The sequence below is a fragment of the Cervus canadensis genome, chromosome 10, assembly GCF_019320065.1.
Source record: "Cervus canadensis isolate Bull #8, Minnesota chromosome 10, ASM1932006v1, whole genome shotgun sequence".
Taxonomy (NCBI): Eukaryota; Metazoa; Chordata; class Mammalia; order Artiodactyla; family Cervidae; genus Cervus; species Cervus canadensis.
In genome coordinates this window covers 10,725,857-10,752,350 of record NC_057395.1, presented here as the reverse complement: position 1 = coordinate 10,752,350, position 26,494 = coordinate 10,725,857, and the positions used below count along the sequence as shown (strand labels likewise).

Genomic DNA, 26,494 nt, shown 5'->3' with positions numbered 1-26,494 from the left:
AGGCGACCCTATCAATCTGAAAAGTCATTACCTACCTCATATTTTAGCTTACGTTGAATGGTGCCATTGTGGAGTTTCTCATTATCCTGAAATGAAAATAAAAGCCCTCTATATTAAATTACAGCATGTTCACATAGAGGAAAAAAAACTGATTTGATTAGAATATTTATGAGAACAAAATTGTAAAGAAACATACTTGTCATTCAACAATGACCTTTCTTGAGAGTTTTTATTTCCAAGGTAAACGTGACTGTGTGGATCTATCTGCCTATAAATGGAAATGAACCATTTATTCCTAACCTTAAAATTCGCAACATAACATTAAATGCAAGATTTCCTTAGGATACTTCTTAATTTGTAGGACAGGAAGGAAATAACTTCATTTTGATAAAAATCAACTAGTCACAAGTATGTATCCTCTCAAAGGCAAAACTGTTATTTCTACTTGGGATAATTTATCAAGTGAATTAAATACTTACGAAATTGATTATATTTTTGGAGAGAACAGAAAGGTGTTACGTGTAGAATTTTTGTAAATTAAGGTAAACAAAACATTTTAGGAAACTTCATATTCACTTAAAAATTTCCCCCAGAAGTTCAAAATGTTCAAATAAAGTTACTTCTGAAATAAGATTATTTGTAAACAAGCTCCACCCAAGTAATATTTAATTATTTGAGAACATTTTATATCTCAATTTTCTCACTGAAAAACTGTAAATGAAAGATCACCACCCCCAGCTGCTTAATGAAAAGGCATCTTGAAAACGACCGCCCGGACCACCAGCTCCTTCGCTCACCTTCACGGTGTCTGCAGGTTCACTGCTGCCATCACCAACCACACGCTGCAGGTCCTGCAGGCGTCTCTGGACCTCCTCCTCAATGTACGCACTGATCCTGAAAGCCAAGGGGACGGGAGTCCATGATCCCATCTAACCACACCCTTGGCAACCAGAAGCCTTCTCATTCTAAATGCAAAACATAGCTAACTCAGAGCCTCCAACCTTTGCCTTCTTTCTAAGAGATGTGATATCGCGTATTCACTACCTTGGCTTTACCTCCAACAAGAGAGGCCTGGATAAATTACCGAATCCTGGGAACAGAAGGGAGACTCAGTTATCCTGTCCAAATTCCCTCTGATGTCCCAGGCAGAACGCCTGCTGTGGGACAAGGAAGAGTCAGAGACCCTCCACGGACTCAGAACTGACTCTGAGACCCAGCACTTCCCTCACCGAGCCTCGGTTTCCTCACAGACACTGGTGATAATTATTGTCACAAAACACAATCATTTCAGAGGATTAAAAGGCAAGACAAAGAGGCGGATGCGGTCTCCACAGACGGCACGCTGTCTCACCTCATTCCTCCTCTCTCTCGTCGCTGCATCTGGCCGTGAGACACGACGCTTTACAGGTCTCTACCTGCCAAAAGGCCCGGCGAAGGGCCAAGACGGTGGAAGCCAGAAACAGCTGGCTTCTGAGGCAGCTGTCAGTCAAGTATGTGGCACTCCACACAACACACAGGGGAAACTGTATTAGGGGCAGCCACCCACCCAGAAGAACCAGGGAGAACAGAGGATTTTGGTTCCGTCAAAATCTTTCCAGTGACTCAGGCCACTCAAAGGCAAGGCTTTCTTAGTTCTAGGCTCCTGACTCAGGGTCTACAGATGCTGAATTACACAGATGGTTTTAAATGGGCTGTTTTGCATGTTTACATCTTGGCACACTAAAAAATTAAAAATCTGGTTTGATCTAAGTCTACACATAATTCTAAAAACACTTCTGTACTACTGACCATGGCTAAACAACTTTCAGATATGCTGGGTAAAGAGATTAATATATACGTAAAACAGCCCAAAAGAATGGTGCAAGGGTAGTGGAATACAGTATTTACATTTCAGTATTTCAGTAAAGAAAATCATATGCAACTGAATATGAGCCTCCTACAAACAAATTCTCTCCCTGAACCTTTACTTAAATTTTAAGTGCCACAGAGGACGACAACCTAGGTTTAAAGGACTTCAGAGGTTTGTGCCATTCTGAGTACATTTTGATATCTGAATAGCTATCTTCTAGTACCCAGGGCTCAGGACAGTGCAGTTTGAAATGTCCCCATGGCATAGACGGGGTGAGGGAAACAGTCAATTTTCTTACAGGCAATAAATGAATAGGTCGATTTAGCTGAAGGCTCCAAGCCACAGATCAACTCATGATGCCACCCAAATCGAAAATCACTTTCCTATGGTAACATCAGATATGCATGCGTGCTCTTCATGGTCATTCTGAATAAATGGTGTGGTCTCTGCGGTATCTATTTGTAACCAATGACTTCTGTAAACTATTGGTCAGCACAAGGGCCTTCTTGGTACAATCCAATTAACTCTACTTTGCTCCTCTCGACCTGGCCTGGCATCACTCCTTTCGGGTTCTCCTGAACCTTTTTTTTCCTTTAAATATTTATTTATTTGGTTGCACTGGGTCTTAGTTGTGGCCTGTGGCATCGCTCAGGATCTTGCACTGTGGCACACAGATTCCCCAGCTGCGGCATGTGAGATCTTAGTGCCCTGATCAGGGAGTGAACAGACGCCCCCTGCATTGCAAGGCAGATTCTTAACCACTGGCCCACCAGGGAAGTCCCTCCCTGAACCTTTTAACAATTCTACCTTCTTACGCAAACTACTTGCATCAGCATTCTTCAGATGTGACTGGCCGAGTATCCGGTGTTGAGCCCTTTTAAAGGACATCTCACCCCAACAGGGGCCAGGCAGCAGCTGATCAAGACAAATATGTCTTGGAGACAAGTACTGCTCATCATCTTGTATAGAGTCCTTCATATGCACCTGGCCAATACAGGGCACCCTGAGTCATCAAATCACGTCACAAACAGGCCTGGCATCAGTGTGCTGTCAAGTACCTCGCATCCATCAGAGGGACCGGGTGAGATTTTTCTGCACTGGATGGGAAGCTGGAAGCAGCAGGCTTTCCCTCTAAGGTCCCACGATGCCCTTTTTGAACACCATCGACCTCACAGATCTTCAGCTTCAACTGCTGGATTTCATGCTCTAACCTACAAAGATGGAAGTTATGTGAATTCACTCATTAACAGTGTCTCCTGAGCTTCTTCCCTAGAAACCACAGGAGATCCAGACAAAAACTGCCCAAGGAGCTTTACCTTTTGGTAGAAAAGGTACTGCAGCCCTATACGATATTGTATAAGGTGGTAACAAGCCACAAGAGAGTTTCAGGACAAATGCCACAGACATCCAGGAGTTAAGAGTTCTACATAATGGGCAAAGGTATTCCTACTGTGCCCAGTAAATCCTCAGAGGTACAAGTGCAGGATTCTGAGCCCTGACCCTGGCTTCAACAAAACAGTTGGTTGTGGACTATATATCATATCCCAACAAGAATGTCTATTTGACAAAAGAGATTTTTGTTTTAAAGAATCTTTCAAAACCGCCAATCTAGGAGAACCTTCAAGGTCAAGGCAGTTCTAAATTGAGTCCACACAGGCCAGTGGGAATCTGGCATTTGGAGATGACAGTGAATGGTATTCCAGGTGCAGAAACAAAGGGACCAAGCCACAAAAACCAGGAATCTGCTCTGGCTAAGGCGGAGGGTATGGAAAAGGGAAAATAGGTGAGAGAGACCTAGGAAAACAGGCTGAGTATCTACAGAAATTAATAGAAACCATAAGCTGCGGAACCAAACATTTACTTTCAAAGGCAGACGATACAGCTAATACAAGGTCAAGTGTGTAGGAGGCTGGTCTCCCACTGGCGCAGGCGTGACTGAATTCAGGGCCATCAGGCCAAAGAGCCAAGCTGGCCCGTCAGTGTGTCCTGAGGAACACTAGACCCCTCTAGGGGCTGCAGCCCACTCACTGCTATGAGGCCTGGATCTCAGCGTCTTCGTGTATCACATGAGAGTAACTAGTCTCTCCAAATTCCTTTGGGTCCAAAATTCAGAGATTCTGGCTTTAGACGCCGACACGCTATGACACTGCCAGCTCTCACATCACCAGCAGCAACCTGACTGCTCTGCTCTCATCATGAAAGCCAAGTTCTTGGTTCTTGGACACATGATTATGGGATCACCACAGTAGGCGCTCCTGGGTTTCACAGGAGGCAATGCCCAGCTTACCTCAGCCGTTCATCTGCCTACTGATTACCAAGTGCCAGCCTGCAGAGCACAGAGCATTCTCAAAGGAAAAGCGAGTGGGCACAGGGGAGGGATGTCAGCGCCCAGCTGGGGGCAGAGATCCAGGGAACGAGGTCCACACAGAATCTCAGAGATGGTAAGGAAACAGAGCCGATTCAAGTAGGTGGTGGCCAAAGTTTATGATTAAGATGATGCCCATGAAGTTGTTCAAAGTCATCCTTCAGGGCTGGGCAGTGGGAAGGACTCCACCAGAGCAAAGAGGCTCCGGTGGGGCTCTGAAGGCTGAGCGGGATTTATACGGGTGGCAAGGGACAGCAGTGAGTCCCAAGGAAAGGGTCGCGGCACACGTGAAAAACTGGCCTGCCTGGCAGCAACTCTGCGGTCAGCAGACAAGAGGACAAAGGAGCCACGAGCTGGTGTTGAGGGGCAACCCTGCCACTTTCCAAGTGCCTGACACTTGTCCCCTGTGGTTATATAACCATCGAGGAGGAAAGAAGAAGAAAACGGATTAAACTTAGCTCATAAAGCAAGCTGGCAGAGGAAGACAAACGCAGTGCAGTGTTGGTCCAATCTGGCTCCATGTGAATCTAGTATTTTGCACTTTGGAAAATTCACAAGTGGTCAGGTCAGGGTGCACAGCAGGCCCTGGCTCAGTTGGGAGAGCCCAGAGAAATAATAAGACACAAAACCAAGACCCCCAGAATGCTACAGGACTGTCACAACCACAGCAAAGCACGGAGAATCTGCCGGCCTCAATCAGCGCTTTGCAAAATCTACTCCCATCAAAACACACGAAGCTAAAAGCCTCCTTTGCACAGCTTCCAGAGAAATGCTGACATTGGGAAATCACTCAAGTGTATCTGCCATAATCGAGTATTAATACTAAATGGCCAGGGAGCGAGGCCGGCTGACAGAAGCCAGGGACGGCAGGCTCCGAGCCCCACTGCATTCTCACCGTGAAGCGCAGGAGACAAACTGAGAGCACGCCCCCCTCTGCTTTGCATTTCCTGGGGCTGGAGGTTTGTCCAGCAATTTCATTTATGTAACAATCATTTTCTTAAACCTCAGACCTATTTCTCTGAAGTCAGAGCACTGTGGGTTTTGATTGTTTCATCTGTCACTGTTTTGCCTGAGGGAATCACCAGGGAGCTAGGTTAAGAGAATCATTTAAGCAGATGGTTTGAATGGAGGCTGTCCTGACCCTGGTGATGGCCGGGAGCTCCAGCAGCACCTCACGGTAGGTCTTGCCTTGTCACCAACATGGATCCCAAGCCCCTGCCCACGTCAAGCTGGGCTCGACAAGCCAGCAGGTGGCTTCTGCCGCAGCCCTGAGAAAGGTGTGGGAGGCAGGGGGAGGACTTCCCGGGAGGCAGGGAGCCTTCCAGCCCCCTGTACCGGGGCTTCAGTTAAGATCCCAGTAGACCAAAGGGTCTGGAATTACTAAAGAAAAGCTCCGTGTCCTCCTAAGGGTAAGGACAAACACTGCAGCCCCAAGACAGAAGAGCCCGTCCATGCTAAGCAGGGCAGGAAGGGGCTGGACAGGGGACGAAGCCCCCTTGCAGAACACCACATCTGGAGACATCTGCAAACCAGGTGGCTGCCAGCCTCGCTGAGAGTCTTGGCATCACACCCACAGGGTTAGCAGAAAAAGCACCTCCAGTGTGTGTATTTGTTTTGAGGCCCTACCTCCGGGAAGCATGGGGACAGGAGGGAGGTGGAGGAAGAGAAACACTCTTCCTTTACTGTGAACACAGCACTGGCTCCTAGTCCACAACCTCGGAAGTAGTATCAGTAAATCATCACCAAATGAGCCTGGAGAGACTTGTGTTCAGAACATCTGGAGAGCTTTACTTTTTAATTCTGAATCCTGAGGGCTCCCATCAAACACCGAAAACCCCCAGGGTGGGGGGAGGACTGCTTCTCAGCTCACTGCCAGGCGTGGAAATGGGTGTCTATACCACCTGTGAACTCAGGAGCATCCCTCATCAGAGTAAGTGCTGCTCATCCTCACAGAGATGCTGAGGTGTGGGCAGGAAACAGGGAGGGAGGGGTGGGGGGTGGAGATCAAGAAACAAGAATGGGGGGAGGGGTGGGGAAATAGAGCTGGAAGCCTTTTCAGCATTCCATGGTTATTAAAATATTACATACACGATTAGAGGTCACTGAGGTAACAGACCAGGACTTGGTTTTTGTGTTTTTTCAAATTTAGGATGGTGATTCTAAAACAAGGATTCTAAGGAAAAAGAAAAGAATTAGCCTTCACTGCTGTATCAGTCAGAGATACAGCATTCAGGGGTAGAAACCAAGCTATTAACCTAATGCCCGGGGGCCCGGAAGGTGTGGCAGCGCTCCCTGGGCCGCGCTCACCTCTCCCGGTCCTTCTCCAGGGCTTCCTGCCCGGCCTGCTCGCCGCCGGCGGCCCGGGCGCAGCGCCTCTGCAGCGCCGAGTGCCGCCTCTCCAGCCGGGCCACCGCGCGCTCCAGCGCCTCGCGCTGCTGCTGCTCTCGGGACTCCAGGATCTCCTTCTCCTTCCGCCTCACCTTCTCCTCCTGCCGGGCCACGTTGGCCGTGAACTCGAAGGTGGCCTGCAGCTGCTGCAGCTGGCTGGCACTGGCCTGGTACTGCGCGAGCTGTTCTTCCTTTTCTTCCATCTCTTTCTCCACTAGGTACAGAGTGTTGTCCAGGCCGAGAGGGCCTCGGTCGAGGATCTCACGGACTCTCTGCTTCTCCTCCGACAGCCTAGGCAAATGCTCCCGCAGGAGGTCCTCGAGCTGACGCTTCTTACACTGCAGCCTACCCTCCGCCGGCCCGGTCCGCTCCACCGCTCCGGCTGCCCACAGAACAGCCGCGCCGCCCTCCTCCGCCTTTTCCGACCCCCTCAATTCTTCCTGGCTGCCAGATGGTAAGCGCTCGTGGAGGATTTCCTGGTCCTCCTCCACCTCCCGTTTCAGGAGGTCCTTCTGCTGCACCAGCTCCTTCTCCAGGTTGGCCAGCGTGGCCAGCTGCCTTCGCTTGAACTCTAAGAACCGCAGCTGCGCCTGCTCGAGCTCCGGGCCGTCGCCACCCGCCTCGGCCCCGGCCTCCCTGGCGCGCAGGAGGGCGGCGCGGATGCCCTCCAGGTGCCGGCGCTCCTCGGCTGCGCGCTGCGGCGGCCGCAGTAGCTGCTGCTTCGCGTGGAGCTGCGCCTCCAGCTGCGCCACGCGCAGCACCTGCTCCTGCTCCTGCTCCTCCAGCCGCTGCTTCTCCCGCTCCAGCTTGGTGTAGTGCTCCTCCTTTTCCCTCTTGAGTCGCTCCAGCTCCTGAAATATCTGAACCTTCTCGGCCTTCTCGTGGCTGTTGAGTTCCTGCAGGCGCTGGAGCTCCTCCTGGACACGCAGGAAGCGTTCCTCCTCCTGTTTCTTCTTCTGCAGCTCCGTCTCCTGCTGCTCCCGCTGCCTCGCCTCCTCGAAGCGCTCCTTCTCGGCCAGCAGGTCCTTGAGCGTGCTCTCCAGGTGCGAGCTGCGCCGTTTGAGGCTCTCCTCCTGCTTGCGGATCTGCCGCTGCGCCATCTCCGTCTCCTGGCGCTGCGTCTCCACCTCCTGCTGCATCCGCTCCAGCGCCGCCTTGTCGGACTTCTGCTTCTCCTCCATCTCTTCTATGAGTTTTCTGAAACGCAAAGCGGTGACGGGGTGTTATTTGATGGCTAGCTTCACATGCTGCTCTGACTTCTCCCTGAACTGATATATCCTGGAAATGGACTTACACTGCACACCCTTCACTAAAATTTTAAAAAAGAGAACAGCACTTTCCTTTTAATATCCAGTGGCCTGCTGTTTAATTTTTTTTACTCTGTAACTGTCCAACATATCATTTGCCTAATCTCCTCCAGTAGCCTCTGATATCATTTCTTTGTAGTGCCTATAAGCATAATGTGTTATGCATGATATAATTTTAAAAGACCCCTGAGCTCAAAGAGAAAGAGCCGTGCCCAATTTAAATTTAAATGTGAATAATTTTATTCAGCCCAGTGGCTAAAACTCAGTGGAAATTCAGTGACAAAATGACATTAAATAAAAATGCTTATGCTGTCCTCAACTCATCGGGGTCAAATATCAAAGTCAAGATAATCAACATTTCATTGTTCCAGGTCAAATAACTACACACTGTTGAGCATTTAATCACTAGTTTAGAACAAATGGCAATCACCAAATGACCCAAAATATTAGTTTATTAATGCATAACATTGAAAATAATGGCAATCTCCATTAGAATACTTAAATGCATGATTCCAGGGGCTATGTGTCAAGTGTCTGAGAGAGCAAAGGGTCCCCACGGGGTGCTGACTCAGTGTTTCAAGGTTGGGAGGGATGGCCTCTAGAGCAAGAGCCCAGGGTGCTTCAGAGTGTGGGTGCAAGGTCTCTCTCCTGACCCACCCAAGCCCTATCTTACATGATGCTGGGAGCTAAACGAATTCATGTGTAACCTCCAGACTCCACCTTCTAGGAAATAAATATCCAGGGTACAGATTTTCTGTGGCCTTACTTTCTATGCTAGTATCTGTCGTTGGTCCATTTCTTGGCTTGTTATATAGAATGGGAAAAAAAATAATACTTTTTCAAAGTATTATATTCAGAACATATTAAAAAAGCCTCTCCAAATCAATTAAATAACCACACACACACACACATGTGCGTGCACAGACACATACCCCAAAAGAAAAGGGAGGTGAGAACATGCAGAGGTGGAGTAGAGAAGGTTATACAAATGGCCAATCAACGTAAGGAAAGATGTTTAAAAAGTGAAAAGGCATAAGAAGGGGAACTGCCATTCTTGTGGCTTGTTTAAAACTCAGGGGATATTATTAAGGAAGATATACTTTTTAGTTAAGTTTAAATACATCTATTATTTGGTGTATTACATTTAATGAGTGTAGTAAATCTGCCTACTGACTCTATTCCCTCTCACAAGTATTTGAAGATGAACTAATTTTAAAAATCCAAACATTGAGACTATCCTGGTGGTCCAGTGGGTAAAGGCCCTGCACATCCAATGCAGGAGACACAGGTTCACTCCCTGGTCCGGGAAGTAAGATCCCATGTACCATGTGGCACAACCAAGAAAAAAAAAATTAGTAGTTAAAAAACAATTAAAAATTCAAACATGAAGTAAAATTGACCAGCTAAAGAAAAATGAGTTGCAGTCATCAGATGTGTAAATGATGGACACTGAGCCAGAGGGGAACGACAGACGCAGGGGAAGTCAGTCTAGGACGTCAACACAGGCACCCACCCCTGTGTGGTGTGAATAAGACTCCACACCACGTGGCTTACCTTTTACTTTCTAATTTCTCAAGCTCTTCACGCTGCTGCCGCTCAAATTCAAGTCTAATAAAATCAGATGAAAAACGAGTTACTTTTCTGGAAGTGCTTTTTCACTCTTCTCTCGAAAGAGCATCAGTTTGTCAAGCATGATTTTTAATCACTGTGGATTAGCAAGCTTAAAATGTATTCTCTGCTCTATAACTATGATTAGAAATTAGACATATTTTGGGGTGCTTGAATTCAGGCTGAGAAGGAACATACTTTACTTGAAGAAAAGGAAACAAAAAACACTGTATGAAAGTCCATATAGTGGAAGCGTTTCCACTATATGGAAGAAGCAGAGTTAAAGACGACTTCCAAATGAGAAGCATGCTGACCCCATGCAGTTTAGTCACGGATTAGTACAAAAAGAAGAACAATCTCTACCTTAGACAAATGGGTCCTTTTATAGGGAAAAAACTGCCAGGGAGGTAGAGAGAGAGAGAGCACAGACATCAATTAAGAAGAGAATTAACTGGGGAAACATCACAAGAAAAGCAGTAAGATACTTAATAGCCAATTGTCATGCACAAATTGAAACGTCTTTTCATACATATCACATTTCCCAACCTTCCCAAGCAAATACTCCAGAGTTGGCTGTTAGGTTTTGCACACTTCCCAGGATAATTACAGTGCTAGTAATAAATGAGTGCCAAAACTAACTGCCCACAAAAGTCAAATTTATACTTTTACTACTTTATAGATGGTTCTACTGTATGTAGGTTTCTCAAGATCCTCCTGTAATCAGTAACTATATGATATAGCAGCTCCTGGGGGCTACAGAGATGATGAACAGATTGACCACACTGGTAGCAAAATAAAGGGAGCTAGGTCACTGGGCAATTTAAAATTCATTAAAATATGGATAACAAAAGTTGATTTCTTCTCAAATACTAGCTTGAATTACTTCAAGGTTGCACTATACCTTTTAAACAGCATGAACTGCAATTGTTAAACTTACACCTTTTCCTGTTGTGGGGGACGGCAGATACAGTCAAAAAGCTACACTATGGAAAAATTCATTGTCAACTGTTTTCCTTGGATAACATGCAAATCCAGGTTGGCAACAGTTACCTTTATGATGAGCTAATGAAAATTCAAACAGATCTGTCACCAACTGAATTTGGGTTAAAACTGAGAGTACCACGTCTCAGGGGCAGCAGTGGGGGCGGGGGTGGGGGGTTGGGAGCAGAACTGTGCTGTGCTGAGAGGTTTACACATTTGCTTACTCTGCCTTCCAGCAAATCCTGAAGGCAGCACACAGCATAAACCCATTAACATGTCAGGAGCCCAGAGCTCAGAGATGGGAAAGAACTTGTCCAAGATCAGGAGGGTAAGACACAGAGGAACCAGGACTTGAACCCACAACAGCCTGCTTCCAAAACATGCTAATTCATTCATTTTATGAGCAATGCTTCCAGTTTATGATGCATAATAAAAATATTAAATCCTTCATTGAAACTTATCATTTAGGGTTATATTTATTTTTCTTTCAAATGAAAATGGTCTGTAGATTATAGATACTGCCTTCCATGAGAAGTCAATCATAAATCTATATGAAGAGTATTTGCCAATTCCCAAGCCTTATCTACATGTCATTACACTAAGTAGATGCAGGGCTTCATTAAAGTTCATATATGATCATTCTCTCTATATAATGGTAAACAGATCCTTGGGAATGACTCCTAGTATGAGACTTTGATACAGTTTAGTCTTCTTAGAGGTAGTCAAAAAAAAAAAATCACTGGTGAAAACACTTTCAAAACCTGGGGATTTTCCTTGAATTGCCTTTATTCTCAATTTTTATTTTCTGTGAACACTGGCTCAATGTGACCATCAGCGGACAACACGGCTCTCCTCTGACAATGTCACAAAAGAACGGTCATAAGCCAAATGCTGCTCTGAGAGATTCGAATGAAAACCTATCACAGGACTTAGGAACTTTCCTGGAGTTTCAGAGGTTACAAGCCTGTCCTTACAGTGCAGGGGGCATGGGTTTGATCCCTGGTTGTTGAACTAAGATTCCACATGCCCTGCAGTGTGGCCCAAAAAAAAAAAAAAAACAACACAACAACAAACCCCTATCACAGGACAGTTCACAACTCGCAGGTGCCGGGAGGCACCGCGCATGCTATGCCCCCCCTTTGTTCTCTAACCTCTGCAGGTCTCATCCTCATTTTATAAGCCAGGAAACTGAGGCTTGGAGCAGGCAAGTAGCAGAGGGAGGGCTTGAACCAATTTGGTACTAAAATCTGTGCTAACCTCTACAACTGCTGGTAACTGCTGTCTCCAAGGGTCGTAACGTGTGAGTTTTAGTATCTGCGTCTTCAGGCTGACACTCAGCACCTATGATTTCACTGAGCCCAGTGCCAGGCGCTGCGCAAGGCGCCAGGGATACAGTGTCTGAGAAGCGAGCTGTGGCCCCTGCCCCCGCGGGGCTTCCGGTCTGTAAGTGACAATGGGATAAAACCGGGAAGGGCACCCAGTGAGTCACGAGCCAGAGCGAGGAAGGACAGTGTTACACCTGACACATGGAGCCGGTGCCGATCTCAGAATTTGGCGGGATGAGAATCAAGGCAAGACTCTCGAGGGAACTTCCACCTAGGCTATGACAGTCTTCCTCGTGATGAAGAAGCAGCTTAGGAAAAGCTCTATAAAGCCAGGTCTTGGCTTCCTGGGGAGGGGGGAGGGGCGCGCGGGGGGTGGCAAGATCCAAAGTTCAGTGGGACTGCAGAAGCTCCAGGGTGCGGGGCCTTAGAAGTTATATTGAGGACTCTGAACTTGACCCTAAACACGGTGGCAGAAAAGTGTCTCGGAACAGGGTTGTTGGAGGACCCACAGACAACAGGTGAGAGGAGAAGCCAAGAAACAGATCCGGAGGCCAGTGTCATCATGGATACAAGAGATGACAGAGGCAGGACCAACGTAACAGGGACAAAGAAGCGCTGATATCTTCTGATATGCAGTCGTCAAGGTGACAGAACCTGGTAACGGGCTGCACTGAGTTGTGATGGGAAAGAAAGAATCAAAGACGGTGTCCCGCAGGGTCTCACGGTGGGTGGGGAGGCAGAGCATTACAGCCAAGAGGTTGCGCTCAAAGGTCAGTTGGTCTGAATACAGAGGCTAGTGGTCGGGAGGCTAGGCACGAGTTCTTTAACCTTGGGTGCTTAATTTTCACAGACTTAGAAGAAAATAACAGGCGTTCCCTCAAAGGAGACGAACACCCATCCCATCAAACAGGACAGTTCACATGAAACATCTGCAGAGAGCCTGCACACAGTAGGTGCACACGTCTGCCTCTCGCCTGTGGCCTGAGGCCAGGAGAAGCCCAGCGGGCCAGCGGAGCAGCAGCAGGGGCGGCCGTGGCTGTGCTCACGGAGGTGCAGGCGAGGCGGGTGCTCAGCGTCCACAAGAGTCAGTCCTCACCTGTGTCTCTCACCGCGGCCCGGGAGCTAGGCGCCATCTCCCCCTTTCCACACGAGAGAAGTGCCATGTCTCCAGTAAACGGCAGAATCAACTGACTCCAGAGGCCACCACAGTTTGTCTCTATGCTGCCTTCAAGAAAGGAAGCCCAGTTTTACAAGTATGGAATCTAATGATTCCAGGGTCAACCAAACTGAGCTGTCCGGCAGTCAGGGGGAATACAAACAAAGATCTGGCACTTGGACCCTTCTCAAGGATGGAGACACAGACCTGAGATTCACCAGCATCCAGGTGGGAATGGAGTGGAGATGGATGAAGTTGCCCAGGACACAGGTGTGGAGTGAGACAGTACACGTGCACTTTCTGCAGAGCGCCTGTGCACAGCAGGTGCGCAAATCTGCTTCCCATATGTGATCCCCAGAGACAAGAAGGAGCCCAGGGGCGGCCACGCTCATGTGGTCTGGAAGACCACAGACACGGCAGAACCCGGCGGAGAAGGAGGGGCCCTCAAGGCTGAAGACGAGCAGTCAAAGACAGAGAGAGAGAAGATCCCCTTGATAAATAAGGATTTCCATTTCCTCGAAATTAAGAGTTAAACAGACAAAGATGCTCAGTCTTAAACTTCTAAATAGTCTATGGAGAGAGTCATAATTACAAAGTCAGGAACTATATTTTAAATATGATGTGATATCAGCTGTTGCTGGCACTGTTTAGCTTCTATTAAATATTACATATTTACTAATCATACTTTAAAATGCACCTTTTTCCATAATCAATGATAATTATTTCAAAGAGCAAAACCTCAACAGACTGTAAAATATGAATGTGTGTTAATATCAAGGACAGAGTATCTACTGCAATTGTACTTTAATACAGCTTCATTTTAAGTAAGTATAATTCACTATCTTGCTTTACTAGAATTATCTTGGCCCCAAATGCTAATTTCCTAAATGTTATAATTAAAAGGAAAATCACAAAAGGATATAATTTTTGCAGCTGTTTTTAGTGTTTTTAAATGACAGTTGGAAGTACACACACCGTGTTAGGGCCAACAAAAAGGCATAGCATACAATCTATCTGATGAGACATGACCTCTTTTGTGCGTTAAAAGACATCTAGCATTTGGAGACATCACTGCACATCTTGCGAATTATATCCCTGTTATTACTGACAATGAAAACACAAGGGGCTGGGGATTTCTCCATTCGCACCATTACACTGAAAGTGAGACTGTGATTATCAAAAAGGGAAAAAGAAGAAAAATTTTAATGCCTTAAAATCAGTGGTGATGAGTTTGGTACCTCTCATTTCACCTTCTGAAAGGAGGAAAGTGGCCACTGGAGTGCAGTCAGCACCTGAGTGGCAGCTGCAGGCGGAGGTGGGCGGGACGTGGATGCTGAGCTCAGACCAGGAGGGAGCTCCCACCCCACGAGGGAGGTGAGCCGAAGGGGAGGCAGCCCCCCCAGGAGGTACGAGAACAGGTAAGGGGAAAGTTCTCGGTCCGTGGGGAGGCCTGGCTTTTTCCTATGTGACTTTCAGGTTATCATCAAATCCAGGCATGACCTCACGGGTGGCCAGCCCGTGAAGGTGCCCAGGGCCCTGCCCTCATGTGATGCTCTGCTATCATCATCCTGAAATTCTTAATACTACATTTCACTATGCACTGAGCTCTGCAAATTATGCAGCTGGTTCTGATCAAGTATGTGCTGTTTTTGAAAGAATCTCTGCTCTGTTGCCGGGATGTTTGGACTCGGTCCAGGGTCTGGTAAGGGACAAATGGAAAGGTGGCTGGAAACAACCAGTGTAGAAGGTCCCCTTCTCCCGCATCCTTTCCAGGGACTAGATTTTGACCACAACCACAATGGGTCCTATAACGGTTTAGCCCAGCATGGCCAATCTTCTCACCACCCTTCCACCCTCGGGAACTCCCTTCCGGCCAGTCTCAAATCACCGTACAGAAAGCAAATCCCACGGAGATTAGGGGATCTGAAGACTAAAGATAAAGTTTGGATTTGGGTATGACAGTTTGTGCAGGTCTCATCCAATTGTCTCCCTGACCTTGAGAACCTTGTCATTCAAGATGTTCTTTAAAGGCTGAGCAGAAACCAGATGCTACCCCAAGGGAGGCAAAGGGAAACTCATGAAAGACTTTCCGGCCATTCTTCCAGACTAGACTCTGCCTAGAGAGGTCCTGCAGTCCTTCCTACACACATCAGAAAGCTACTAGCACGCAAACTAGCATGAGAAAACTACTTGTAGAGACAATTGAAACTGCCACATCAATCACTCCCAGGCTCCCCCTTTTCTCCTTCAAATCATGTTATCCTATAGCAGAGTGATTACATACAACTGTAATTCCAAGAGCTTACATCAATTGCACAATGCAATTTGATCTAGGAAGGTGTGAAATTAAACCCCTTTAAGGTAGACGTCGAAGTTTATAATAAAAGTATCCCCAGTACTCTGGGAGTGGTTTTCTAATGAACTTTCAAATCCTTGGTCTACAAAGTACTGGTAAAGATTTCCCAGAAGTCAGTCTTAAGCCTTCTGTATTGCAAATGGTAAGTGCTCAAAGAAACGAAGATTGCTTTAAAAAAAATAGTAAAATTTGATGCCATAAGCATTTTAAGTGAGTTTCTTCGCAGCTTATTTCTTGTAATAGTGCCATAACCTGCTCTAATAAAGACAGCCAGAACCACGTGTTAAACCCAGGAGACCTACCTGATCAAACCTAAGACCAAAGGTAATTAGAATGAAATGGGACTCAAGAGACCAAGTCATCAACCTGGCACACACCCCTGCATCCAGCTCCTGTCCTCCTGGACTGTACAGACCAGGAGACTGAGGCCCAGGGAGGCTCAAGGAGACGCCCAAGGGGACCTCCTCTTCATAGAAGCCAAGAGAAAAGTCCACCGCTTCCCACTCCTCCTCTATCCCTACCTCAACTTGAGGATTCCATCTCACCTACTCAACCAGACCACAGTAACCTTCACCCAAGAAACAGCCTCCCAGAGTTAAAGGTGGTCCAGAGTTCTGAGGTGGACCTCTCCCCGTCGGACACACCAGAACAGTGTGCCACGAGGCCTGTTCCCGCCTTCATTCAGCCATGCCAGCCACGCGCCCAACAAGCCTTTAACAAGCCCCTACTATGTGCAAGGTAGCGTCTTAGACATACAGAACGGATAAGTTGCCTTCAGGTCTTAAGAGTGAACCATAAGGGAAATAAAATACGTATGCATATCGATCACATGGAACGTGAGGAGCCTAAAGAGAGAGTCTCATTTTTAACAGGAGTCAGGGTGTAGGGAGGACATTTATAGCTGCAGGGACAGGAGGCGGCTGCATCGCCTATCTGAGCTGGGCCTTCACAAATGGACAGAAGGACGATGGCCATGATGTGAGCAGAGGGAAAATCAGGTGGAAGAAAAATAGTAGGAGGGAGATGAAAGAAACAAGCAAGGCTCTGAGCACGAAGCAGAGGGGCCAGTGGTTCATGCATCATCAACTCACTTGATCAGCATGCCATCCGTGTCCTAGGCCCTGAGACTCCGCAGAAGGAACCAAGTCCCTGCCGTTGTAAGCCTTCCATTCTTGGGGGGAGGGAGGAGGGTAAGTGAAAGTGTTAGTGGCTCAGTGCGACTCCCATGGGCTATAGCCCTCCAGGCTTCTCTGTCCATGGAATTCTCCAGGCAAGAAAACCAGAGTGGGTTGCCATGCCCTTTTCCAGGGGAATCTTCCCTACCCAGGGATCGAACCCAGGCCTCCTGCATTGCAGGAAGATTCTTTACCATCTGAGCTACCAGGGAAGCCCCTGGAGTGGGAGGAGTGGGGGGAGTGGGGTAGCTAACTAACAGCGAGGCTTTTATGTAGTAAACGCTGTGAAAAAGACAAGTCAGGAGAGAGCGTGGGGGAGAGCTAAGGGAAGGGTGTGACCAGGAGGATGTAGTTGGTGCCACACGTGGGGGAAGCCAGGCCAAAGACCGGAGCACACAACAAGACTAGCGTGGTGAAAGCCGACGGAAGCAGGGAACAGAGACAGAGTGAGGGCAGCTGTGGCCCAAAAGGGGGCCAAGGCCCAGACCCCCCAGGACCGTACAGGTCTAGAGGACGGACAGAGCCTTGTCCACCAGGCCTCCTGGAGGACAGAGACCACCTGAGCCGATTCTGCAACCTGAGGGCCTTCCGCAAGGCACAGAGCAGGTATTCAGCTCTGCGTACAGCTCTGAAGTCAGTGTCTTGAGACTCAGAGCCTGACCCTAGTTACAGAGAGTGACAGACACTTGGGCGAGGAGCAGATGACATCAGCCAGGGCAGAGCTCTCTGTGCCCTGAGAAACGACAACCTGCGGTGCTTCCAAACTCCTCAAGGTGAAAATGATTAACTGCAGCAAACGCAGAAAATACAGGGGAGGAAAATACAGTAAGGCCCCTCACCATGATCACAACATCTTGGTAAATGGCCTTCAACACCACAGCTGAACACACACACACATGAGAAACCCTTTCCTCTTCATCCATATCTTGGACAGATCCCCAAATCATGAACTAACACCCTAAACACAGTTTCATATCATGCAGCCTTAGAACACAGATGCACCATGATTTACGGGAGCAATCTCTAGGCTGGAATTGTACATGGTAGATGATTCTGATAAAACGGTTTGGTGGGATCCACATGGTATAACCAAGGAAAAGGTTCATTTGTGAAAAGAAAAGCTATGCATACCTGTGGGTACAGAGAAAGAGAGGGCGGAGGAGGGGGTTTGAACATGTGAAAAAGACCTGAAACGCACTACAGGTCCTCTGCCCTGGCAAGACACCCCTGAGGTGAAGAGCTCTGGTCTGCTTTGCACACCTGTGCTCCTTGGACTCTGAGTGCTAAGGGACACGATGCTCACGTGCTCAACCAGGCAGGGCTTGAAACTCACGGACCGAGGGAGGTCTTGACAGCACCTGTGACCTCCCGGGGTGTTCCTGTCCACCCCAGCCTGCCCCTGCCATCGCCTCTTCTAGGTCTCAAGCTTCCCGTTCCTTATTTCTCTCTGACATCTCTCTCCGTCCCTCCGCTTGCTGCTGTAATGTAAGCAGAAAGTGAAGTGAGTGAAACTGAAGTCGCTCAGTCGTGTCCGACTCTTTGCAACCCAACCCCATGGACTGTAGCCTACCAGGCTCCTCCCTCCATGGGACTCTCCAGGCAAGAGTACTGGAGTGGGTTGCCATTTCCTTCTCCAGGGGATCGTCCCAACTCGGGGATCGAACCGGGGTCTCCCACATTCCAGGCAGACGCTTTAACCTCTGAGCCACCAGGGGTAGCCCAAGGCACTGTCAAATAGAGAATTCCAGCGTGTGTGGATTAAGCTGATAAAATAGTAAAGCAAGGGACTTCCCTGACAGCCCAGCGGTTAGGATTCCACACTTTCAATGTAGGAGGTGCGAGCTGGATCCCTGGTCAGAGAACTAAGATCCCGCATGCCATGTGGCAAGGCCAAAAAAGAAAAAAGAATAGTGAAGCAGGAAAGATTTATACAAGCTGATTAACTGCAATGTAATAAAAAATTTGGGCTTCCTCGGTGGCTCAGTAGTAAAGAATCCTGCAATGCAGGAGGCTCGGGTTCGATGCCTGAGTCAGGCAGATCCCCTGGAGGAGGACATGGCAACCCACTCCAGTACTCTTGCCTGGAGAATCCCAAGGACAGAGGAGCCTGGCGGGCTACAGTCCATGGGGTTGTGAAGAGTCGAACATGCCTGAAGCGACTGAGCACAACCAATAATTTATGGGGGCAAACAGAAGAAATAGTCCCAAAAGTCATCAGTGATGAAGCAAGAGTTACACGGTGATATAAACATGGAAGGAAGATGAGCATTCAGTGGCCTGGGCACAAATGCCCAGGAAAACGGTAAAAGGAAAAGCCAAACATGGAGCTGTGTATCAAGTGTGAGCTCACTGTTGTTTTTTAAAAATACCCTTTATAATGCATGATTACAGTACCCAGCATACAATTAAATATATAGAGTATAAAATATAAGTAAATATTACAAATATAAACCAGTCATTATTTCTTGGTGGAAGGATTGTGAATACCTGTGATTACTTTATTCATTTCTGAATGTGTTATTTTTTGTAATTAGCATTTCAATTTATGATGAGACAAACTACCTGTTTCAAACATTTTTCTTAATCTACTCTGATTATAGCAACCGTCTTACTTCCTTTTTGCTCCCACAAATTTCTAGTTGATTTCCATTCATCTCCAGCAACAATGACGACTAACCTCAGTAGATCATAATATCTGGGGGTTGTTGATGGTGACTAAATATCTAAGGTCACTGATGTGGGACATGGCTTTTCAAGGTTAGCATCGTGATCTGGGAGAAAAGAAGGGGGTGGAAGTGCCTCCTTAGGGCACAACAATTCACATACACACACATACAATCAACAATCACTTCTCAAAACACTTACTTAGAAGCAGGAGCACGTTATTAAGAAAATCAAAGCTTCTCACTAAATATACTAAATACACAGACTAAGAGCCGGCAAAGAGCTGCACCGAGAGACGCAGTCTTACCAACTATTTTATTTTATTTTTTATTTTTTTTTTTTTTACTTTAAAACATTTTTATTATAAAAGTAATACCAACAAAGAAAAAGTAAAATCTTAAAGAAAGACAAAGCCATCCATTTACTGCCCTGCCCTCCTATTATAACCACAGTTAGGAATTTATTTTGTCCTTTTTTTATTATATACTTGGTGTGTTATTCACAGCCATAATCATATCCATTCATACACTTTGTATCTTGCTTTTTTCTTTTTACTAAGCATTTTCTCATGTTTTACAGTATTCTCATTTCTAATTTTTAATGGGTACCTAACACAACATTCATTACTTTTGTATGTTTATTGACTATTTCCCCAGACCAGGTGTTGGCAAACTATGGCCCTGCATTTGTAAATAAAGTTTTATTGGAATACAGGCATATCCATTCATTTATATACTGTCTACAATTATTTTTATTCTACAAACAAGATAGCTGAGAAGTTGTGAGAAAACCTATATGGCCTGAAAAACCTAAAATAGTTCCTTTCTGGCCCTTTCCAGAAAAATTTTTCTGACTCTTGCCTTAACTTTTAAAACACCTTTCTAGGCAACAATTAATTAAGAAAAAGTGGAAAAACTAGGTCTACTGAAGAAAGATGTTTTTAAGGTTCACACTGTCCGCTACTATTAATATCTCTCCTACAATATTCTAGCTATGTACAGTATGGTGGTAGTAAGTAAGAATGGGAGAAAAAAAAAAAAAAAGGCCCAGTGCTCTTGTAGGTAACACTTCTCTGGTCCCTATTAATCTAGACATGCAATTTTATACACTGGATGAGCATATTTTTAATTTTGATTTAACCAAAGAAGGAAGTAACATTAATTGTACCATGAAAACCAATCAAAAGAACACCTTCTACCGGGGATGAAAAAGCAGACTAAAGTAAATTCTCCATTTCTGCAGACTGGCTGTAGTGACCAAAGACTGAGAGAGCTGAGTAAGGGAAAGAGAAGGTGGTCTCAAGAATTTCCTGTCCTTCTGAACACACCACAGGCATAAACCTGCACATGACTATAATCAAACTGTCTCCAGGTGAGAAAGTTCTAGAGCAACTATCTTACTATTTTTTAAGAAAATAAATTCTTCTATATGGGAAAGTTTTATTCTTCAAAAAAGAAAACTTCTGGAATGGGATCAGCTAAGTCAGCCCTGACTATCTCTGAGATAAAAGATGAACCAGGCTGATGGTTCTTAATCCAGTCTTGTGTGAACAAAGTAAACATCGGGAAGTATAGGTGTCATCTTCTAAGGGAAATATTCTGAGGATCTGGCAGCATAAATCCATCAGTGAGTTTGTAGTAGACTATTGTAGAGTCGGACTCCACTATGGCCAAAGTAAATGACATGGGCAAGTCGGGATCACCTTGCAATTTTCGAGATGCCTTCAAGATTTCCCTTATCCTGTTATGGCTGAGGGAAGCACTGATGGGCGTAGGTACCACAGTCTGTAACCCTTCTCCTTCTATTTCAGTACCGAGAAGGCAGATGAGCTGGAGATCTGGTAATCCCACACAGTTTACTTCATGCCAGCTTTTACTCTCCATGAGGTCCAGGTAAACCAAGAACGCTATATAAACTTGGGTGGCATCTCCTATATCTAATTCCATCATTTCTAAATACTTAGGGTGCGTGCCCATCCAGGCGTCCTCGGGGGCCCACGGGTGGGCGCTGCTGCCGCCGCCGCGATCGTCGCCGGGGCGCACATCGCCGCAACCCGCAGTCGGCTGGGACTCCCCGCGCTCCTCCATGCCCTGCCGTGCGGCGCGCCCGTGGTGTACCGCGCCGTGCTCTCTTACCAACTATTTTAAGTGCCACCACAGGACTTGCCTGGTGGCCCAACAGTTGAGAATGCATCTGCCAATGCAGGGGACACAGGTTCCACCCCTACTCTGGGAAGATCCCACACGAACGTGCAGCTAAGTCTGTGCCCCACAGACACTGAGCCCGCGCCCCAGAGCCTGTGAGGCTCAGCCCCTGGGGCAACAACAGACACATATGTATATCGGGAACCCACGACTGAATCAGCAGCAAGCTCTAATCAGATGAGTCAACGAGTTACAGACAGAGTGTGGCAGATAATCAAATGAGTGCAAGATGCTGCTGCGGAGGAGAATCACGCTGGCTGCCATGTAGGATGAAGAGGAATCCGCTGCCTTCCACCCCTGCCCATAACCGCCATCCATCACTGCACAGGGCACGTCCCTTCCTCAGCTACCACGTAATTCAGCTTTAGATCATACAATCGTATCAATACAACAGGGGAAACAGAAATGCCGCCACTGCGCAGACAACGCGAGGCTAAAGGGACCGAACGAAGACAGATGGTGCCTGGAATTCTACAGCTCATGGAAAACAAAGGAGCTCATCATTTACAGTGGCGCACACTGGACTGATATTCAAGGACAAGAAAGAAAAAGGCTAAGTCAGTACAGACAGACCTCACTTTATTACACTTCCACAGATACTGTCTTTTTTCTTTCTTAAACAAAGTGACGGTTTTTAGCATCCCTACATGGAACAAGTCAACCCAAGCGCTATTTTCCCGTCAGCATTTGCTCACTTCATGCCTGAGTCACATTTTAGTAATACATTTCATACTGAAAACTTTTTCATTATTATATTTGTGATAATGATCTGACCAGTGATCTTTTATGTTACTGTTGCAAAGACATTATGACTCACTGAAGGCTCAGATGATGGTTAGCATTTTTTAGTAATAAGCTTTTTAAAATTAAAGTATGTATATTTTTTAGACAGAATCCTACTGCATACTTAAGATACAACATAATGGAGTATGTGCATGTGTGATAAGTTGCTTCAGTCATGTCTGACTCTTTGTGACTGTATGGACTATAGCCCGCCAGGTTCCTCTGTCCATGGGACTCTCCAAGAAAGAATACTGGGTTGCCATGCCCTTCTCCAGGGGATCTTTCCAACCCAGAGATTGAACCTGTGTCTCTTACATCTCCTGCATTGGCAGGCAGGTTCTCTACTGCTAAATATAATGGAGTAACACAGTATAATTTTTAAAAGGACGGGGAAACCAATCACTTGGTATGACTCTCTCTATGGCAATATCTGCTCTATCACGGTGCTCTGGAACCCAGCCGGCCATGTCCCCGAGGCCTGCCTGGAACTGAAGCTGCTCTCTGTTAATGGCAGGAAGAAGTTCACTGTTTTCAGCTGCTTCATCACAAGTTCTCCAAGACGGTGCATCTTCACGAGCTATTTAAGGCACTATACAGCAACTGCCAAGTGAGTAAGTGGTCCATGAAAAAGTGATACCACAGGGACCAGAGATGGGAAAGGAAGTCAGCCTTGTAGCAAGGCAAACTTCTGAAAAATAGAAAGCCCAATAAAGCAAACCAGCAAAGACACAGTACAAAACACATCAGCTAAAACACAGACTAACTACCAAATCACCAGCAACAGAAATATTTCCAACTACATGCATAAAAGTTTCATGCTCAAGGTCAAGCAAGGAAAAAAAAGAAACGATGAAACAATGTTTAAAGCCCCAGAGAGTGAGGGAAGAACAGAAAAAATGGGGGTAGCCGGACACTGTATCCATGAGCAATGTGATCGTCCCTCCCAGGACCCACAGTAAGGACATGATCACACCTGAAGGTGCAGGTCTTCCCAAGGGTATCTCCAGCTATGACCAGCTATTTCTGAAGTGCCTTCTACATGGGTTATGAGTTAAGGGGAAAACCTAGCTCACGTGTATTACATGGCAAGTAAAGTGCTACACTGGGTGCTGAGTGAATAGATTAGATCCTGCTGACGGGCATCAACAGGGAAGCTAAGCTCAGCAGACAGAAGAACACACCTTGTTACTGAGGTCTCCTTACTCTTTCCCTAGAGTGATGCATTTATCTTTCCCACTGAAAGAAGGTAAGGGGAGTGGGAGGGAAGGAGCAAAGAAATGAGGAAGGTGAAAAGTGAAGTCGCTCAGTCATATCTGACTCTTTGCAACCCCATGGACTGTAGCCTACCAGGCTCCTCTGTCCATAGGATTTTCAAGGCAAGAATACTAGAGTGGGTTGCCATTTCCTTCTCCAGGGGATCTTCCTGACCCAGGGATCAAACTCGGGTCCCCTGCATTGCAGGCAGATGCTTTACCCTCTGAGCCAATGAGGAGGGAGAGTCTAAGGAAGAAACCGGGAAGGGGTTGGAGAGAGGAAGGAAAAGGAAACCACTTTTTTCCCCTACAATCACTGTCAGCTGGTAAGAAGTCTGCACCAGTGTCTGGGGGCCTCCAGCTTTCTGCATCGAAATCCTGAGAACTCTTCATTCAGAATCTAGCTCCTTCTGGCTTTACATTCCAAAATCCCATCCCGACTCTTAACCTGAAAGGAGCGGGAAGGCTGGCGCTAACCGCACACAGCACGGAGCTCAGCACAGGACAAACCGTGCCTGCTGGATCCCTGCTGATGATCAGGATGCTCGGAACATGCTTGCAGAGGGAGCCTCTGGTAGGGGAATTCCCTACCCCCTCGTTGTTGTGAAGACAGCCAAGAGCTGCACCCAGAAGGGTGTGCTCGTCCTGACACAGTCTACACTTCAAAAGGATTCCTTTCGAGTTTGCAAGCAGAGGGAAACTCTCATACGGTACTGGCAGGAAATCAATAGTAGTGATATGTACAACCATCCTATAGGACAGTTTGTGAATGTGTATTAACAGCCTTAGGACGTATTAAATATACCCTCTGGCCTGGTAATTCCATTCTACATTTTTCTCCCTTGAGGAAGTAATACTCAAGGATCAGCACAAAGATTTAGCTACAAATGTGTTCACCCCAATTGCTCGTCATAGCGCCAAACTACACACCACCACCTACCAACAGAAGATAAGTAAGGTGTGGAGTGGCCACACAAAGGAATCGCACATGGACTTAAAATGACAGAGGATAACACGTATGAAGAGGAAAAGACAGGTAAGTACAAAAAACTCTCACAAGACCAGTGTGAACCCATCTGGTAAAAGAACACGTAAAAATCTATATAAATATACAAGTACACAAATGTACACATACATGCACAAACACACACAGAGAAAGACAGACATGACTAGACAGTGGGACAAACAGAAGTACAGACTGGGATATACGGCAACATGTTCACTGCAATGATGTCTTTTTTGTTTGTTTGTGAAAATAAAAAGTCGGGTTAAAAATAATCATCACTCAGGGACTTCCCTGGTGGTCCAGTGGTTAAGACTTCTCTTTCCAAAGCAGGAGGTGCGGGTTCCATCCCTGGTCAGGGGGCTAACATCCTACATGCCTCACGGCCAAAATACCAAAACATAATGGAGAAACGGTATTGCAACAAATTCAATAAAGACTTTTAAATGGTCCACATAAAAAAAAAAATCTTCAAAAAAATCATCACTCATCTGTCCTCATCCCCTGATGTCGGTGACTTGACTTGAGACCACCTTCAGGGTCAGGGGCCACGCACAGCTCCTAAGCTGGCGTTGATGCCCGCCAATCCCATCCCAACACTATACTCCATGAAGTTCCCTGGACCACTTGCCAAACACAGGCGTGATTTTTGACTTTAGGTTATTTTTGGTCCAACTGGATTTGAAACCCAGGCATTTCTCCCCTTCAGAATTTAATTATCCACATACAGTATACCCATTCAAACAGGCTCCCCACTGGCTAGCGCTTACATAAAAATGTGTGTGTATGCACAAATAAAATTTTCTCCTTTTTACTTTCAAGACTGAAATGAACTTGGAATGCATATAATTTTGCTTTGAGCACTTTCAAAAAGCTGTGGAAGTGTCCACACTCTGCCAAGTTAGTTGCCTCGGAGTGGCAACAGGACACCTGAGGAGTGGGCTTGGTTTCTTCTTAGAGACACTGGGCCACTGAGAAGGAATGTTTTCCCTGCAGTGAAACTGCTTCCTGGCAAAGACCCTGGCTGGGCGCTTCTCCAAAGCGGAGCTCCCTCCCGAAGGAAGTCACTGGGCTGTGTTGCCTCCTCCGAAAATCCTCTGGCACCGGGCACCACGCATGTGTGCACACACATCCTGGCTTCCAGAAAGCCAGTGATGTGGGCCAGCAGTCAGTTCCCAAACAAGGACCTTGGACACGGCACACCCAATGCCATGTGTCCACTTGGGCTGATAAAATGTTCTTGGGTAACAAAGATGTCACTTCTTAGAAGTCGAAATCTTGCTGTGATGCACAGCATGGGTTTTTGGAGAAAAATTCTCTTTGGAGAATTACTAGGCTGCCTGTTGAAACCAGGTGCTCTGAAGATGAGCTGGGTCTTACTGGATACAATCATTTGCAAACCAGATTTAATTCTTCCAGAGAGCTCTGCTCTAAGAGGCACTGGATGCTAAGTAATAAACATTTTTAACCTACTGCAATAAGCAAACTCAAATCTACATGATACCGAGGAAACCAAAAGATACATGTATGTGTAACAGTTAAGAAAGCCACAAAATGTGTAAGAAGTACATGTGTGCGCGTGACAGCCTCACAAAGATGAGGCCCAGCTACAATGCAGACTCTGAAGTGTGTGGGACCATTTGAAGCACAAGGCCCTGGACACCTACGAGTGGACACACCTCCTGTTGCTGCCAAGTCCACATCTCAGGGAACATCTATGAAGAGCTCACTACATGCGAGATGCTGGAGATTCAAAGATGAGTAAGGCGTGGCTCCTGTTCTCAGGAAGCCTAGTGGGCAAGCAGGCAAAAGCATTAATGGCATGAACTTGGGAAAAGCTATGGTGATAAAGGTGTGAGCCAGACACCCGGCAGAGAATGAAGAGGAAGCACTGAGCTCAATCTGGAGACACACAGCATGCCTCCGAGGAGACCACTCCTATACGCACCGTGGAAGACAAAGAGGACTGGCCGTGGGAAGGAGTGTGGGAGGGATTTGTAGAAGGCTTTATAGATGGATCTGGCCTGGAGAGAGCCGTGAAAGAGCCATGTCCACTTACACCAAAGCATAAATTTCA

The 26,494-nt window shown here is 46.6% G+C and overlaps 2 protein-coding genes across 8 annotated transcripts in view; both read right to left on the bottom strand.

Annotated features, from left to right (window-relative positions):
* Positions 1–26,494, bottom strand: part of KIF16B (kinesin family member 16B) — a 282,011-nt gene that overhangs the window by 85,469 nt on the left and 170,048 nt on the right. For 5 of the 7 annotated variants that reach the window (XM_043480090.1, XM_043480093.1, XM_043480095.1 and 2 more), the window contains 6 exons: positions 9,881–9,913; positions 9,464–9,517; positions 6,522–7,799; positions 2,908–3,060; positions 798–894; positions 36–86 (listed from right to left, as the gene is read on the bottom strand). In XM_043480090.1, coding sequence (XP_043336025.1) covers positions 36–86; positions 798–894; positions 2,908–3,060; positions 6,522–7,799; positions 9,464–9,517; positions 9,881–9,913 — 1,666 coding nt within the window. The remainder of the gene's footprint in view (positions 1–35; positions 87–797; positions 895–2,907; positions 3,061–6,521; positions 7,800–9,463; positions 9,518–9,880; positions 9,914–26,494) is intronic. The other 2 variants (XM_043480091.1, XM_043480094.1) reach the window with 1 other exon arrangement.
* LOC122448630 (tRNA-splicing endonuclease subunit Sen15-like) lies at positions 19,505–21,297 on the bottom strand. Its single transcript, XM_043480097.1, has one exon. The coding sequence runs from the start codon at positions 21,259–21,261 to the stop codon at positions 20,752–20,754; it is 510 nt and encodes a 169-aa protein (XP_043336032.1). The 5' UTR covers positions 21,262–21,297; the 3' UTR covers positions 19,505–20,751.